Below are 18,206 nucleotides of genomic sequence, written 5' to 3' on the forward strand. Positions count from 1 at the left end.
TAATTAAAGTCTTTCCTGGCACTGCCTCAGGAGTTTACATGGGAGGCAGCTGGCGAGGAAGGACAGACAGAGGAAAACTGAGCATTAAGCACAGAGGGAGTCGCAGCGTTCTGTGTTCATGCAATCCTTCTTCTTCTATCCTGTTTTCTGTTTCCTCCAATCCTTCATACTCCTTCTCCATCCCTTCCTCCTGCACTCAGACTCCCATCACTGTGGTTCTGCTGTAAGCCTTCTTCACAAATGTACCTAAGAGAGAACTGAGGCAAGCTTAGGGAAAAGGCAGCACTCCTGGGACTGCTGGGAACTCCAGGCATGGGTTGGAGCTTCCCAAAGCTTCTGCTCACATCTTCCTACCTTGCTTGGTGAAACGCTGCTTGTTTGCATCCCTCCAGCCTATTTTCCTTCACCTGAACACACCACTTTCACCCAGAGGGTGGTGAGGCACTGGAACAGGTTGCCCAAGGAGGCTGTGGATGCCCCATCCCTGCAGGCATTCAAGGCCAGGCTGGATGTGGCTCTGGGCAGCCTGGGCTGCTGGTTGGTGACCTGCACACAGCAGGGGGTTGGAACTGGATGAGCATTGTGGTCCTTTTCAACCCAGGATATTCTATGATTCCCTCCATCCTTTCTCCTGTCTCCACAAACAATGCACTTACTCAGCTCTCTCCTTCTGCCCCCAGCCCTCTGTGATGTTTACATCCTCCAAATGGGTAATTACAGTATTGTAGATTTCTGGCTTGTTTTTAATGCAGACATCTCAAACTTTCCCACTAGGAGGGAAAAAAGGATGCTGGCATGGCTGACTCACCAGCAATTGTTCCCTAATTGCTATGTAGCCTTAGATCCTATTTAAGAGGGACAATGGAAAGCTGACTTCTGTAAAGGAGATTCCTTGGTACTGCCTTTAATACGATTTGAAGTCTCCCTGAAACACGAGACATGTAATATATCCTTTCTCTTCATGAACAAGGAGTAAAGAGAACACAGGAGAGAAACAATGAAAATGGCAACAGCAGAAGTGCCACTGGGGGTCGTCTGTTCTGCCCAAGGAGATTGGTTTGTGTTAGAAATCCTGTTTGGCTTGGGCTTGCTGCAAGTTGAATTTCAGACCCAAGTGGACTGGCAGGGGAGAAGGGCAGAGGCTTAGGGTTTAGTGGGCATGATGGGCTGATGGTTGGACTTGATTGGAGATCTTTTCCAACCTCTGTGGTTCTCTGCATGCCAGTGATGGCTCAACGGTTGGACTTCATCACCTCAGAGCTCTTCTCCAACCTTAATGATTCTACGACACTGAAGACCCCTTTACACCTTTGCTCACTGCAGCACGAGAAGCCACAAGAAGTACCACAAAGACCCAGGAGCAGCACAACTCCCAGGTAACACAACTCACTGCTCAGAATTCAGCCAAAACGCTCTCTTCCCCAACCCTGCGTGTTTGCAGAGGCCACCCGGGCCAATTTCCCCCTGTTTTGACCCTTGGCAGGGCCCAACTTGCCTGTCCTCAGGCCTCTTGGTGCCCCGCTCATAGGCTGATGCTGGAGGGGACAGCGAGTCTCGCCTCCTCTTCTTCTCCTTGCTCAGGCTCTGCCACTCGGGGTCTGTGCGGCTCAGGACGGGGTTCTTCGGTGTGGGAGTCTGATCCCTGAGGCCAGCTGCCTCTCTGCCTCGGTCAGCTGTTGGGAAAAAATGGGTAAAAAGAGAGAGTTTTTATAATGCAGAGTATATTCCCAGCTCCCTCTTGGAGTTTCAGTGGTTCCTCTGTGTTGGCCAACAGAGCGCCCATTCAAACTAATTACAGGTTGTCCAGAATCAGCCTCAGGACTGCAAGTGAGGTTAAAATAAAGCTTCTATTTTCACTTCTATTTTTAGACACTACTTCAACTTCTGAGCTGTTACCTAATGGATGAAAATGCATCACTCATTTCATTCGTTTCCCCTCCTCCCATTCTTTCAGCAGGAAACCTATCTGAGAGTGGAAAAGGCTCCAGATCTCAGCACAGATCTCCTGAAGTGCTCTGACATTCTGAAACCTGACTGTAAAGCAAGAATTTCCCCATGCTTACTATCATTGACACAGAGTCTGTACTGAAAGACATGGAGCTGGAGGGCTCAGGCCTCAAGAAGCAGCTTTCAGGATGATGAAAAACCCCAAATGCTCTCTTGCATTCTTGCTTCCAGCCTCAGAGATAACTTTAGTTTTCAACTCCAGGTTCCAAAGGGCTCTTCTTCCCACAGCAAATGCATTAACAACCTCATTACTTCCTCCTGATTCTAATGATGGCTCCTGGGCATGTTAACACTTCAGTGCAGAGATGTGCTCCAAGGGAAGCCCCAAGCTTAAGAGAACAGCAGGACAAGACCCCTGTCTGTGCATCCTGCATGTGGGTCACCAGGTGTGGGGCCAACAGCTCACGACTGCCCTGGGATCACTTGGTGCCTTCCCAGGGTTTGGCTGTGATACAATCTGTTCTGGGTGCAGCTCCATGGGTGATGCTTGTCCTTCCATCAGCCATGAGACCACATGAGACCATAGCAAAAAGCACAGGGAGAAGCCGCCACCTCAGAGCTCCTCTCTGCAATCAAATCTCACCTCCCTTGCTAGCAGCTGCTCATGCATCAGATGTTTTAGGGATTTAGGGAGCAGACTGGATCGGATTTAGGGCTGCGACATGGCATCAGCAGCTCAGCTACCAATTGGGAACCTCTCCTGACATCACACACTGGGAAAATCAATCTGTTTTTTAGGAATACATGGAAAAATGTGAACACATACCACTGCTCTCCTTCTCTGCTTGACTCTTCTTTGGGATTCGGTACACCTCCTGTAAAACAAGCCAGAGGACAGAGTCAGGTTTTCAGCAAGAACATCCCTGAGTCTGCAGGGCTGCAAGAATCAGAACTCATCATTCTAGCAATTCAATCACAATTTTAAACCAAACACCAAGAAATGGTATTTGGAAGCAAAGTTTTAAGCAAGTCACTGTGGTGCTTTCTATATATTGTCCTTCATCACCAATCTGTGTCTGTGGAGTCTATGAGGCTTTCGTGCCAAACAGGACAGCTGTTGATCAAGGACATCCCACTCTGTACACACTTGGATTTTGGCTGAGTGTTGCTTTGCTAAGCCCCATTTTAGAGGTGCTACACCACTAAAAGGTGTGACATCACTTCTAATGGCTCGGTGCCTTCCCAACAGCCCAGCAGCCCTGGGTTCCTGACTCCTGCTCCATGGCAGCAATGCTTTGTTTGCTAAATGTCATTTAGTGCTCAACAGCGAAGCCCAAACCTGAGCAAAGCCACTTTTTCCATGAGCAGCATTAGTCCTCTGTACCTAACCCAACAGCACAGGCAGCAGCAGCACCGTGATGCCTCAGGGGGAAAAAGCACCACAGTGCCTTCAGTGCAGCAGCAAAATCTCCTTTAATTCAGGGCATGGATGTTGCCTGTGCAATTCCCAACCCTACATAATCTTTAGTTTTGAAGAAATACAGGGATGAAATAACACCAAGGTCAGGTGTGAGGCTGGCAAACCCGTGCCAGTTTCCAGCCTGCTTTTCTAAAGGCTCAGAGAAAATCTCAGAGCAAAACAAACCATTTTCTTTCAAAATATTAACCAGCAACCTTGATTTGATTCAAGCTGGCTGGAAATGACATGACAACTCCATGGGGTCACCCAGCTGCAGCATGTTGCATTAGCTACATCAGTTAATGAGAGCCCAGGTTTAGGTTCCACCTGTACTGTTTTAACCTAACTGTGTGCCCCATGGGCTGAAAAAGCTCAACTTTCCTTTGGTGAAAGAAAGGAAAGGTAAGAAAGCCCGTTGTGGTCTGGCCACAGGGCACAATCACCTGAAAGGTGCTGCTGTAGGTTGTAGAATGTGATAGAAGCAGAGATGATTCCTTTAAATAGGGTCTCATGCCTATTTTGGTTTTGAAAGGAAGGCACAACCCTGTGCCTGTTCAGCCCCAGTCATTGGTGATGGGCTGATGGTTGGAATTGATGATTTTGGAGGTCTTTCCCAACCTCAATGACCCCTTGAGTAGGCATGGCAGTGATGGGTTGATGGCTGGCCCAGATGATCTTGGTGGTCTTTTCCAACCTTAATGATTCTATGACTCTATTTTCTCTCTTGCTTGTGCTAGGAGCTTCCACAGCCCCCAAAGCATCCGAAGTGCTGCATTTTTCCCTCTTATTTTCTTCCCTCCTGCACCACCAGTCCCTGAAAGCTCATCTTCAGAGAGCAGCATGCAACGAAACTGAAGCTGCTGGCTCCCAAGTAGCAGCACCACACTGAACTGGAACCAGTGAGCCAACCCAGACTGCTCAAGCATAAAGCAGCATGCAAGAAGAGAAGAGACATTGGCTAAAACAGTCTTCCCAGCTCCAAAAGAGAATTCTCCTATTAAACAGCAGAACATGCAACATGAAACTACTGGAAAGAAAAACGATCCGAGCTAATTATGAACTGCTGCATGGCAGCCAGTTGTTTATTTCTGGACGGCGGATGCAGAGTGCCAGGATCAGGATGGGGAAGAGCAGATGCAGCAGAGCCTTGGGAAGAGCAGCAGGCAGAGGGATGTGTCAGCACCGTGCTATGAAGAGCAGATGGTGGCCAAACAGACGCTCTGAAGAGCCTGGTTTATTGTGGGAAGCGGAAGCTGCTCGCTGCTGCATTAATCAATGGGAGCACTGCTAGCACAGCCCAGGGGGCTCTGCACCTTTGAGAACCATTTTTAATGAATTACACACAAAACGAGATGCAGAAAGTGAAGTGATGTGGGTGTTACAAGCATAAGGAAGGAAAAAATCCCTGTTGGGTGCACACACACCATTCTTGAGCCAAGAGAGAATTCTCTAGTCTCAAAGGACACAATGGCACATGGAAGGGAAGAATGGGCTTAACTCAGCTTCTCCATTAGCTCTCAATTATTTCTGCTCGATGGAGCTGAGCTGGAGAAATCCAACTGCTACAGGGCAGAGAGGCTCATCCCAAGAGCATGCCCAGAGTGCTGTGGGTGCCCATTCCATCCCTGGAAGTGTGCAGTGCCAGGTTGGATGAAGCCCTGAGCAGCCCTGTGGGGGCAGCCAGCCCACAGCAGGGACCTGGAACTGGGTTATCATTAAGATCCCTTCTAACCCAAATCATCCTGATTCTATGACCTCCAGCCCTGCACACAAGCAGGAAGCTATAGGATGGTGCCAAGGTAATAAGGACCAACCCCAAAGCCTTCCCTATGTAAAGATCAAAAAAACCTCAGTTCAAGCAACAACCTGGCTGCTCACCAATGCCTATTGTTTCCACAAACTGCTGGAAGTTATAACAAATAACAAACATTCTCATTAAGGCACGTGATGCATGTGCCAGGATGGTAGCCAGTCACTCCAGGATGGCTGTGTGGTGTGTGACTGGGAGAAGAGGCCACACAAGCTCTGCTATTCCCATCAGGCTAATAATTATGCTCACAGAAAGGGTGTTTTGACTGTAAAAGAGAAAGTCCACCTTGCCAAAGCCAAACAGTGGGGCTATCACCTTAGCCCTGAACTGCTAAGTACTCCTGAAGCCAAAAGCATTCCACTAAAACCCATAAAATTCAAGTCATTTGGATCTCTCAGCAAGTTATTCTTAAAAAACAAATCTTCTCCAACTACTAAAGAGAAGGTTTGCAGAGCCTCAAAGCTATGACTGTTTGGAACAGGCTGCCCTGAGAAGCCCTGATGCCCCACCTCCCCAGCGCCCAAGGTCATGGATGGGGCTGTGAGCACCTGGGCTGGGTTGGGTGGGCTGTAAGGTCCCTTCCAACCCAAACCACTCTATGATTCTACGACTCCTCTCCAGCTCTGGTTCTCTTAAAGGACAGATTTTAGATGTGCAGACAGCAGACCATCACTGGATGTCTAAGGAGAGGGACATGGAGCTGTTGGATCTGCAGATCAGCTTTGGGTAAGTGGTGATGGAACCCAATAAGCAGACAGCCCTCAAACTATCAGCACACTTAACACCAAACGTGCCTTCTGCCCCTACTGAGATTTAAACCCTCAAAAGGAGAAAAGCTTCACGACAGGTTCTTAACAGCTTAGATCTCAGCCACCAGAGGTGTGCACAACCCCTTTGTGGTGCCAACCTTACTGAGAAGGTGAGGGTGATGCTGGAAGATGTTTTGAGATGCCAAGAGGGGAGAGCACCAGAGCCCTCCACCATCGCAGCACGTGTTGCTCTGCTGTGAGTCTGACTGCTGTCCTTGAGGCCTTACCTGCACAGGACCACAGCACAATCCTTGGGGTGCAGCAGGGTCTGATTTCAGCCTGGGTAAAGCACTCACCACACGTTTGGAGAGCAGGGCACGCAGCCCAGGCTGAAAACTTCCCCCGTGGGACGTGGTGGGTGTGTGATGTGGTGGATGTACAGCGGTGGCATTGCTCCTTGTGGGGCAAGGAGCAGCCCTGAGAGCCAAGGCAGCTGGCCTGTGTATAGAGGTATAGAAAAAGATAGCTCACTTAATCCTTTCGTGCCAGGGGTGGGGATTTTCTCGGAGCGACGTCCATTGCCGGCAATGGACGCACCAAAATAACGTCGGCATCACTGAGTTAACCACCTCTGTCCTCTTTTCACCTATTAAATTGCTCATGCACCATCCAGCTTCCCAACCATCTTCCCGTTTCTTCACAGCACGCACGCTACGTTCTCTCCCTTCTTCAGCACGGAGTTGAAAATGGAGTTGAGAAAAGGTGACACATGGTCAGCTGGTGATGTTAACAAGCTCCTCGCTGCCCTGAGAAGCTGGATGGAAATGGGTGAAATTACAAAGGGGGTCATCAGCACCACTGGAGAGGACAAAGCTTAAGTCCCGAGGTTTCAGACCCCCCTCCCAACCACCCCAGCCAGCTTCCTTTGGTCATTTAGGGCTGCACCACCGTTAGCATTGGGCAGCGTCCCTACAGGTGGAAGGCGGACAGAAGCAGTTAACTCAGAGTGCCACGATGGGGATATGGTTTGCAGGAGAAAAATGACTTTTTTTGGTATAATGCTGCTTGACTGGCTACACCACAAACACCCTCACCCCGAGCACACGCTGCAGTGGGTTGGTGGCATCCTCACGATTATCAATCCCTTGCAACAGACACAGAGGGGATGCGAGTCCACATCCCAAACTGACGGCTGAGGGCCCCCACTGTGCCCAACCTTGAGCTCCTCCTGGCTCCAGAGATAACTCAGGCTGGGATGCAGCACATGGTGTTAGCATGGCAGAGCAATATTCAAGGGAAGTTCCTCATTTTATGCAACTTCCCACTTTTTTTCTGAGCACTTTTGAGCATTGCTCGTCTGCTGCTTGAAGTTTAAACGCTGCAGCATGTAAAAACCTCTGGCTGCAATTAAAGGATTGTATGGGTGGTCCAGAGCAGGTGCATCTCCAGCACAGCAACTAGCTTAGCTCTCAGTTTCAACAACCCAAAGTGCTAGTGGTGAACAAGAAAGGGCTCTGTTTCAATGTAACCCCAAATTTAACCTGACAGTGTCACTTAAATAACCCATGAGGCACACACAAGGAGTCTGCAGGTTAAAACCTAGGGAGCAATATGCCACAGATCGACTTCGTGTAGAGGAGAGGGGAAGGAACATGAAGCACAGCATAACTTCTCTGCAGATACACACTTTAGCTCACATTCTATATGGTAAAGGCTTACTTCTTCCCCCAGTTAGAGGAATGATTATGAATCACAGAATCAGAATGGCCTGGGTTGAAAAGGAGCCCAATGCTCATCCAGTTCCAACCCCCTGCTGTGTGCAGGTCGCCAACCAGCAGCCCAGGCTGCCCAGAGCCACATCCAGCCTGGCCTTGAATGCCTGCAGGGATGGGGCATCCACAGCCTCCTTGGGCAGCCTGTGCCAGTGCTCAAACAATTCTTCAGAACTTGAACAGCATGAGATTGTTCCGAAAAATTCAGAGATTAAGGTAAGATTGATCTTAAGTAAAACTCAAGGTATGTTTTACAGATGTTAATGAATGCACCTATGACAGCTAAACAACATGAGTGAAGGTTCAAGGACCCAAAGCTCACTGCAGTCTCTTCCACCTGCACATTATGGCACTGCATTATGGGCACCAATCATTTTTATCAACCTAAATCATTTTGCATTATCCATTTCAATAGGCAAAGAACTCTTGACCCAACTGATGCACTGTAAAATGTAAGCGTGCTTAAAGATTACTAATTAAAACTGGGCAGATGCTTGATTAGGAGAAGTGCAGAAGAGCTCCACCAAGACATCCTCGTTTGGTCTGGCTGCAGGGCAGCAGCACTGGGAAACTGCAAGGGTCCCTTTTTTCTCATCTGACTTTGGTGACGTTGGTGAGGACAGCACTCAGAGCCTCGCGGCAGGAACTGCCTTGGCTTTGCAGGATCCTCAGCAAATGCTGCTTTAATACTTACAAATTAAAGCTCCCACCCTCTTTGTTTTCCCATGAAATACAATCCTATAGAAACAGTTGATGGATGAAAGCTCTCGAAGACCTAATGAAAGCCCCAGAAAATGCCTCAAGCACTGAGTGGCATGTTACAGATCTGTGTCCTCAACCTCATGCAAGATAGCTGTTGGCTAAAGATGGAGTGGCCAAGAAGGCCATCTACAGTGCTCAGGGACAGTTGCTCAGTCCTGGAGAAGGCAACCAGTAGCCCTCAAACCCTTCTCTTGAGTTATCTGCTCTAAGAAGAGCTCAGTGGAAGCAAAACGGCGAGCAGCCACCTTCAAAGGCTCAGATTAACATCCAAAAATGTAAGTATTCACCTGACCTAAACACCAACTACAAACATCTAGAGGAGAACCCAGCTTTAAGCTGCCACCAAGAGAATGGAAATTGCCAACCAATGGTTTCTGGGGGCTTTCTATATTGCAGATGTAAAACAGATGTTTGCAGAACAGGAAACACTGACCATCTTCTGATAACTCGAGAGCTGATGGATGGTCAGTTTGTATCAACAGTGATGGATACTGGGCCATGCCAACCAAAAATGCTTGTGGCACTGCTAGACTTTTTCTGACTAGCTGAGAACTCAGAGCTGCCCTCTCCCTAAAGAGTCTAAAAATTCTAACTAGGTGGTCAAGATGCCTTTGTGGTGGCCATACTAAGCTGCTCCTTTCAGTGCACAGCACAGAAAAGCCTACTGTGAATCACAGACAGGGTAGCTTGCAATGAAAGGGTATACACAGAAAGCACCTGGAAAAGCTCATCACGTACAAATGGCAAACCCAGTTGTCAAAGTTTACCAACAGAATGCACCTCAGCCCTGCGTGCACTCAACCACAACAGCGCTGCGTGTTGTTCAGCAAGGGCAGAGGTGCTGCAGATGCAGGTGCAGCAGGGTGCTTCTTACCTTCAGGTCTTTCCAGCTGTCAAGCAGCCTGGTGGCCAAGTCGCTCACATCCACAATTTTGTCTGTTTGCTCTTGGCTCCTCTCGCTCTCGACGTCAGAAACGCCTTCCTCTTCGTCCTGAGATGGCGTTTCCATCGTGATGGGCTCCTCCAGCTTGGTGCCATTGCTCTCCTTGACCTCTGCTTCAGGCTCAGCCTCCAGCTCCTGAGGCTTGCTGCTCTCCACCGGTGGATCCGTGGCCATTTTCACCTCCTGCTGTGGCTGCTGCTCCTCTGACACCTCCGTCGGGGGAACCTCCAGCTGGTCCAGGTCCTCTTTGCCTTCCTTCCCCTCCAGCTCACTAGTTGTATCCGAGATGGCACTGTCCATGCTGTTCTCACTGATAATTTTGAGCCTCCGGAACACCAGTTTCTTGGGGGTATCCGTGTCTCCCTCAGCACTCTGCTTGGCAGACAGCTCTGGCGTGTTGAGCGGCGTGTGAGCGCGCGACGTGTTCTCACTCGAGTATCCATCGCCCTCACTGAGCTGTGGGATGGCACTCTTGGTCTGAGCCCAGCGTTGGATGATGGGAAGCACCTTGCTCTCCTCCAGCATGTTTTTGGTGGGTATGGGCAGCAGCTCCAGCGTCTTCATAATCTAATTGCAAAGGCAGAGTCACAGCTGTTAAGAGCTGCAGAATTCATAGCTCCCTCACACCTGGAACAATTCCCCTTTCTCAAGAAATAACTGATGTGAGCAGGATCATAAAACAGAATCATTACAGTTGGAAAACACCTCTAAGGTCACCAAGTGCAACCCCATCCCAGCTCACCATGCCCACTGACCACGTCCATCAGTGCCACAGCAGCCTGTGCGACTTCAGAGAGAAGTTCTCCCTGATACCCAACCTGGTCACGAGCTGGAGACAGCAGCGTCCCTTTTTTCTCCACTTTTTTGTTTGAGAGCAAGCAAACCAGGAGCAGAAAGCAGTGAGCACAGAGTTGCAATACGCCACGTTCAAAGAGCTCAGGACTTACAGATGGCCACAGCCATTCCCAGGACAACCAGCACAGCTCAGCAGTCGCTGGTCAAATGTGCTGCCACGTGGCTGGATGGGCACTAAAGAAAATCTCAGAGACTTTAGAACATATATACTATAGTGACTTCAGCAGCCTCTCTCTCAAAGGCAGAGGTCAGATCCCTGACAAACAGGGATTTGAAGATTTGATTCTGAAGCAAGACACAGCCGTGCTTTTTCCAGTGCTTGAAGTTGCCCAGCTTTTCGACTTGCTCCTCCTTAAAAATCAGTCCTCCAGGAGCAAAGGACAGAAGATACTCTTAGGGCACTGTGTTGGTTTCTGGCCTTGGGAAGCTGGTGACCAAAGACAAACTCTCTTAAAACAACATAAAAACTAAAGAAAAAAAAATGCAAGTGTGACCTGACCTTTATCACAGCCTCACTTGTTAAGAATTGCACAGATTTTAAGAGTATATTAAAGCCATAAAACTTAAACCTGTATAGTCAGCATGGTGTGATCAGATTCATGAAGAGTGGAGACCAAGCCACCAATGACACAGTGACTCAGATGCCCTCTTAACACTCATGGGGAGCAGCTCTGGCTTTGAGAACAATGATGCTGAGTGCCTAAATCTACTCTAATGCAATAGGGCAATCAAATCCTCATCTGAACAGTGTGCTGGATACTTCTGAAGAGGAGAAGTATACGGCTGCCAAAGGTGGCTTGCCTTCAATGCCATCTCTTCAGCAGTATGGGGCTGTCAGACATCATTCCTCTTGGGATCAGGAGGATGGCACAACTCATTCAGAATGCTGAAGGAGAAAAACCATGCTGAGCTAAGGAAGAAGAGCTGCCAGGCGTTGCCACCACCTGGGGGGCACAAAGCAGGAGTTAAACTGATAGGATGGGCTCCCTGAGCTCTGTTTTCTGTCCTTGGCCTCAAGGCTGGGCACGCTCTCCGAAATCCACAGCAAAGTTCTGTAGATGCATCTTTAAGAAAGGAACTTCCAGATGTGTTTTGCATGCGATGCTGAAGTGCACACAGAAGACAGAAGTATTAAAGTTCCACTTCAGCCCATCAAAGCAATACCTCAAACTGCCTCTGTAGTTCAGTATGGAATAAATAAAGATTGCTGCCACTGCTGTTTAAGTCTGGCTCATGTCACTAACTCAGAAACCTAAGAAGAACCACAGAAGCAAATTCCTTCCATGTATTCAGAACATCCCTTAAAGCAGGAGTTCCACGCTGTGGCTGTGAGGATACCTGCAGTTTGTTTGCACCAACACTTGGCGTGCAATACTATCAAATACATAATATTTAAACGGACGTGCTGTGAGCAATTAGCAAAATCATTATGAAAGCTGCCAACCTGACAGAATTAAGGGAACCACTGACCTCCAGTTGCAGCTTGAGGTTGTTGGCGGTGCTTCCCCTGCTGTCCCCCAGCTCTGTCATCCAGATCCACAGCAGTGACAAGCCGTGGCACTCCAGGAAGGACTTCAGGCAGGACTGTGAATGCGTGTTCTGCGTGGGCCAAAGTGACACAGAAGGGTCAGCAACTCACCAGCAAAACCTACATTTGTTATCCACACCCTGAGGTGGCCAGTGCTGCCTGTCAGACTCACTGCCACATGAAACACAGAGCCAAGACTGGCACGTGTCTGATGCAGCTCAGCTGGACGTGGCTGCTGCTTTGGGGGCAATAATGCATGCAGCAGAAGTTTATGACTATTAATGAGTGGCTCATGCTGCAGAACAAAACTTCACAGGGTAACATGCTGCCCTGTAGGTGGGCTGCAGGTGACCTGCACTGATTCAGAGGAATCACAAAACCAGGCCAAGCATTACACACCATCTATCAATGAAGCAGAGCTGCTCGGCTCACACTGGGGGTGCTGGCACCACTGAGACACCCTTTTCATCTTACTTTCTCCTTCTTCTTCGAATGATGGCTACAAGGCACTGCTTACCCAGCAATTCCCTCCCACCCCGGCCTGGAGCTGCTCACCTGGATGAGCTTGAGGCAGGTCAGCTTCTGCTCCAGGGTCTCGATGCGCACCATCAGCCGGGACAAGCTGAGAACTTGGTTCTTGTCTGAGAGGCCCTCCCCGTTCTCCAGCAGTGCCTCCAGCTCCCCATCCACCTACGGGGAGGACAGAAAGCCATGATCAGGCCATCCTACATGATGCTAAGAGCTCCTTCCCTTGGCCCTGAAGGGCAGCACAAGTCCCTCCCGATTCATTCTCACATACTGTAAGACAGAAGTCTGGCTTTAATTTGACTCAGTTTTATCTTTTATCTGGAATATTACGGGTTTCATTCAACATTGTTTAGACCTGAAATACCATACAGAAGTGCAGTGTTCCCATCAGCTCTCTTTACACCACCCCAAATGGAAGGCACAGAGGGCAGTCTGTCCTGTAACCGTACCCGCACATAACACCAAGGCATCCCCAGCCCTAACGAGCATTTCTCCTAATGAATAGCACATTTGAGATGTAGATATACATCCGTGCCATGTGCACAGTGCTCTGCAGGGGAATTTCCAAGTGTGTGCCCAAAATGCTTCTACTTGGACGTTTACCTTTTCACATAGGAAAACAGATGTGCACCAAATGACCATAACTGTTTAACTGCAATGATTCCTTAAACATCCTATTCACATTTATAACCACAACCAGTGTTTGCACTGCTCTCCATGCAGACATTGAAACACCGACCTTCCCTGTTTAGCTCGCTGCTCAGTGGCACTAATAAGCATGTTAAAACCACTCACAAATGACTTCTGATTTCTTGGCTTCCTGACTCTCAGGATTTCAGCATGCGAAAATGAAGCTGGCATTCTCAAAGGCAGCACCTCCCAAAGGAGCAGGTAACAAATGCTACTGGTAGGAATGGTGCTTTCTTTCCTCAGGCAGAGAAAAATTCTGTTTTGTAGGAGCTCAAAGGAGTGCACATCACTTCTTCCTGAGTGCAAAGTGCTTCTAAGAACTCGCCCTGACTGCTTCCTGCATTCATAAATCCATCAGTGCCATTCAGGGCAGAGAATAGGCTCATGTAACCACTTGAAGAGGTTTATATGCATGAGGAGCTATAAAAAGGCTTTAAAAAGACTGGATTTCAATCCCTTATTTCATTCACATCCAGCTGCAGACACAACTGGAACTAACTCAGAGAGAACACAGTGCTTGTTCACACAAGCTCCTCAGCACTGACTTGCCTCTAGGCCAAAGCAATTAGAGGTTCAGATTTCACCATCCCAGCTTGAGGATGGCAGCATTTTAGCTGTCCAATTTCAGGTAATGTCCTCAACAGTGCTGTGTTTCAGTGACAAAACCAACAACAAAAAAACCAGACACCCAGGTGAATCCCACTCACCGAATCCTTCTTACGCGAGCGTTCCTTCTTCATCTTCCCCCCTGCAGCCCGGATGCTGACCCTGTTCTCTCCTCCCAGGTAGCCCCGGCAGTTGGCTGAGCCACAGAAACATTTCTGAGCTTCTTTGCTGTTTGGGGACAGAAGTAACACACAGTTAAATAAGGAATCCATTGCACTCACGGCCCGTTGTCGTATCTTAATCCCGATACTGCAGTGAGGAAAGACCATTAACCACATTGCCTTGACACTTCTGGCACTTCTTTGTCTCTTTTCTTTCCATTGTTCTTCAAATTCCTGCTAAGCAGCTAGAAGGAAATATGGAAAACATTCACATCCCATCTCCACAGATGGTTTGCACTGTCTTGCAAAGCAAGGCTGCCCAGACCCAGACTGCTACTTCCCCAGTTCTCTGCTCTTCGCACAGTTCTCAGCTCCATGCCTTCCTGCACGGCGAGGCCTTTCATTCCCCCCACTAAAAATTGAAATAAACCCATCAATTCTTAACCAGCTGCTGTGATTCCCTGTTGTTTCCACAGAAAGCCAAAGCCTGGTACACTTCAGGGCCCTCCCCAGGTCAAGATGTAAAATCCAGAAAGGAAAAGGCTGGAGAGTTGGATCCATTAACCTCACACCACACCTTGCAATCAACCAACATTGCACAGTGGTGGATGCCCAATGCCTGGAGACATTCAAGGTCAGGCTGGACAGGGCTCTGAGCAGCTTAATCGAGCTGTGGGTGCCCCCTGTTTGTTGCAGGGGAGTTGGACCAGATGGCCTTTATGAGTCCCTTCCAACTCAATGATTCTATGATGATTCTATGATATGCCAGAACTGCTTGAGAGCATGTCTTTTGATTGGAGTAGTGGGGATGGGCTGATGGTTGGACTTGGTGATCAGAGTTGATCCTTTCTAGCCTTAATGATTCTATCATTCTGTGTGACATGCAGAACTGACTGCAGGAAGTTGGCCGTGCAGTATCAGCAGTAACTAACAGAGAAGCTGCAGTGTCTTACATGAAGCAGAAGATGAGGAAGGAGACATGTGAGACGAGATCTAGAAACTCCAGTGAGACAGAGACTAGAGAGACTGACCTCAAATACAGGAGATACCAAGTCAGCCAATACAGCAAAAGACCAGACCAGGTGGAAGATGAGTGCAATGAGCAGCCACTTGGAACCTGGGCTGATTGGGCACTTGGCCACCTACCTTTAGGGTAAGACCATCAGCCCCTAGCAAGGCCTAGCCCCCACCACTCACAGCACACAGCTCCACAACAGCTTGCATGGGCTGATGCACTTTCTGATAAGCAAATCCAGGCAGACAAATCCCACCTGGGGATTCTAATGAGCCATCAGGCCAGGTACTGTCTCATCTTCAGAGATCTGAGCTCTCCAAGAAAGGAGAACATGTGGCACCACCAGGCATGGGTGAGTGGGCATGGTGAGGATGGGTTGTGTTCATGACCTCAGAGGTCTTTTCCAACCTCAGTGATTCTATAGTCTATGCCTGACTACCACCTGGAACAGAAAACTGCATGGCAGTATCTGAATCTTAGCACAAATCAGCCTACAACTAAAAACTCAGTTCTGATCCTTACATTGCTGCAGAAAGCAGGATCCAGAAGGAAGAAACACTCATTAAAAACAAACAGTATTTGGTAAAGATGCCTAGGGATTATACAACAGATCTACAGCTAATCTCATAATTGCACGTTTCAAAACAGCTAGATGCCATTTTGTGCTAATCATGTCAAAGAGAGTGAAATACTTTGCAGGATGCCTGGATGAGCAGCAATAGAAAATACTGAGCTCAAGTGCACGAGAGCAAAGCCCACGCTGCACTCTGCACATGTGCAGTCAGACAGAGAGAAGGAATGTGCTATCTGCTGGGCTTTCACAGCTCTTGCAAGTATTTGCAAAGTTGTAAAACAGTAGTGGGTGGGAAAGAATGAAGAGGCTTTATTTAAGAACATGGCAAAGTCTAAAGCTCAGGCAATTAATAGTTAGATTGAGGAAAGAAAACAGTCAGATCATTATCTGGGAAGTTTCCACTGGGGAGAGATGGTATAAAGTGGGAGAAAAAGAAAATAAAGTGATTTCAAATCTCTTCTGTTCGAAACAGAGAAACTTTATCCAGGAAGTATTTCATGCAGTTGAATTCCCATTGATTTCTAACTGTTCTGCTAGATGAGGCTCTGCTTTGGAGCATGATTTCTTCACTGCATCAATGCTCACAAAAATTGTAACTTGCAACAGTTGAAGCAGAGGGAGAGATGGAACCTACCCGTATCTCTGGAACTGGTAATCAAAGGTCAGCTCGGAGCCCGAGGGGACCAGCTTGGTGGTGAAGAACCCAACTCTGAGCTGCCCATTCACAGTCCACTAAGGCAAGGAAAAAAAAGTGACAATGGTTATTAAAACAGCCAGGCTTGGCTTCTTTTTTTGCATGAAATTAGCAAGACAAATCCTCAAAGCAACAGTGTTACATTTAAGCTTTGCTAACTGAGCCTGCCATACTTGCCCATTTCAATGGTGGCTGTTTATATTTGACTAACAAGAAGCTACATCAAAAAAAAACAAAGAGACAGAAAGATAAAGGAGAAATGCCTTTCACTTGGAGCTTGCTAAGTCACAGGGCAGCCAAGTGAGAGGCAGCAGCAGCAGCTTTGATCCAGCACTTTACCTTTTGTGTCTCACAGTTTGGTTCACAGCTGTGGTTCATAAAACGAGAGCAGTTTCCTTTCTGGGTAGCATCTATTATCTGGAAAGGAAATAACAAATATAATGAAACAGACTGCCCTCCCTAGGCACGAGGCAGAAATATGGAGCAGCATATCTGGAAACACAGCATGGCTGAAGGAGAACGTGATCACTGCAGAAGTCACCACCCTTTCCTCCTGCACTGTTAGCATTATTTAACTGGGAGAGAATGGATTTCATAGGGATAATAAGTGCCCCTCAAAAAGAAGAAATGATACGTGGTTCTTAGTTCTCGTCACAGATCGATACTGAGTCCTATGGTTTGGTGGGGATTCTGAGTTTGCAGCATCAGTTTCTGACCCTCTGATACAGAGTATGGGTATCAGGGCTGGTGGAGCCCCACAGATTGTGTCTTAATGGGAAGACTGCCCCATGGATCACTGTGCTCTCCCTTTCTTAACTGGGCAAGACGCCTTGTGATCACATCACAATCCCATGGCACCTACCAGAACTGCTTACGTGGAGGGCAAAAAAAGGAAAAAGAAAAAAAAAAAGAAAGAACTTGGGAGTATTTTTAGTTCATTTTCTGTAAAAATCCCAAGACCCAAAAAAATCTCGACAGAAGTGATGAGCAGAATTGGGTATTGCATTTCTATTTATATCCCTTGTTCCCAGCCAGCCAGAGCTCAAGGTAGGCAGTGCCACAGCTCTGCATCACAGCTCCATCACTCCACAGACCCCAAACTGCTGATAAGCTGAAGTACATGAAGAATTTCTGGTGAGGACTCTACTGGCTCAGGGTGGACCAATGAAGTTACTTCTGTAAAGTAAGAAAACTTGGATTCCTGTTGATATGTTCCCTAGACTGGTTTATTTTGGTAACAAATAAATAAATTCAGTTCCAAGCACCTCACAGAGGTGTGGTTTCCCCCAACAGAGCCCATCACTCCATCCTTTCCAAAGCTGCTGGACAGAAAGACAAATTCTCTTCTCCCACAGCACCTGCTCTGAGGACACTGGGTGCTCACACTGAGTTGGGGCTAAGCCCACCAGCCAGCCCCTCTGGATGCCCAGCATTTTGGTGGGCTCCCTGCTCACCTCGTCGTTCTTCAGGGCCATGAAGTAGTAGTGGATGTTCTTGTTGCGGGCGTATTCCTTCACACGTGCCTTGAACTCTTTGTGGTCCAGCACCTCTCCGCAGTACTCCAACACAAAAGTGTTTCTAGAAAGCACAGGGGGAAAAAGCATCACTCATTAGCACCAGAGAATGGAAATTAACTGCTATTGAGACAAGCTTGTCCTCTTGGTACAGCACTCTGCACCAGCTCTCATCTCAGGCCGTTCAGATTAACTCATTTTTGACACTCGAACCACCAGGAGCATCAGAGTGAAAGGCCCAGAGACAAGAACAACACTACAAGCAATGATTGTTCTCCAAAAGAACCAAATTTGGGGGGCAACGTGCAGAGGACAACAAAGAAAGTTAAGGAAATACACTGCTGCTGGATGGTTTTCCTAAAATGAAATGGGAAACCTGCCTGCACCTTGTTGATATGGTGGGCAAAACGTGGGGTTGATAAAAAGCCCTTTTTGATCCTAGGAAAGATGAAACTTCAAGCAGAGATGGAGGAGCACAACCAGTTACCCCAACCCCAGTCTATCACAACACACTGCTAAGCTACTTGTCCTACATTTTCCCTTGCTTAATGCCACCCTGAATCCTTCAACTCTCTTCCCTTGTGCTTAAACAGCAGAAG

The 18,206-nt window shown here is 48.0% G+C and overlaps 1 protein-coding gene across 1 annotated transcript in view; it reads right to left on the reverse strand.

The window, feature by feature from the left end:
- Window positions 1-18,206, reverse strand: part of SETD2 (SET domain containing 2, histone lysine methyltransferase) — a 53,871-nt gene that overhangs the window by 11,200 nt on the left and 24,465 nt on the right. The window contains exons 6-14 of the mRNA XM_048950328.1: window positions 17,548-17,671; window positions 16,433-16,510; window positions 16,034-16,131; window positions 13,751-13,877; window positions 12,381-12,515; window positions 11,768-11,896; window positions 9,374-10,009; window positions 2,774-2,822; window positions 1,496-1,673 (exon numbers count right to left, since the gene is read on the reverse strand). Coding sequence (XP_048806285.1) covers window positions 1,496-1,673; window positions 2,774-2,822; window positions 9,374-10,009; window positions 11,768-11,896; window positions 12,381-12,515; window positions 13,751-13,877; window positions 16,034-16,131; window positions 16,433-16,510; window positions 17,548-17,671 — 1,554 coding nt within the window. The remainder of the gene's footprint in view (window positions 1-1,495; window positions 1,674-2,773; window positions 2,823-9,373; window positions 10,010-11,767; window positions 11,897-12,380; window positions 12,516-13,750; window positions 13,878-16,033; window positions 16,132-16,432; window positions 16,511-17,547; window positions 17,672-18,206) is intronic.

The sequence above is a fragment of the Lagopus muta genome, chromosome 7 (assembly GCF_023343835.1).
Source record: "Lagopus muta isolate bLagMut1 chromosome 7, bLagMut1 primary, whole genome shotgun sequence".
Taxonomy (NCBI): Eukaryota; Metazoa; Chordata; class Aves; order Galliformes; family Phasianidae; genus Lagopus; species Lagopus muta.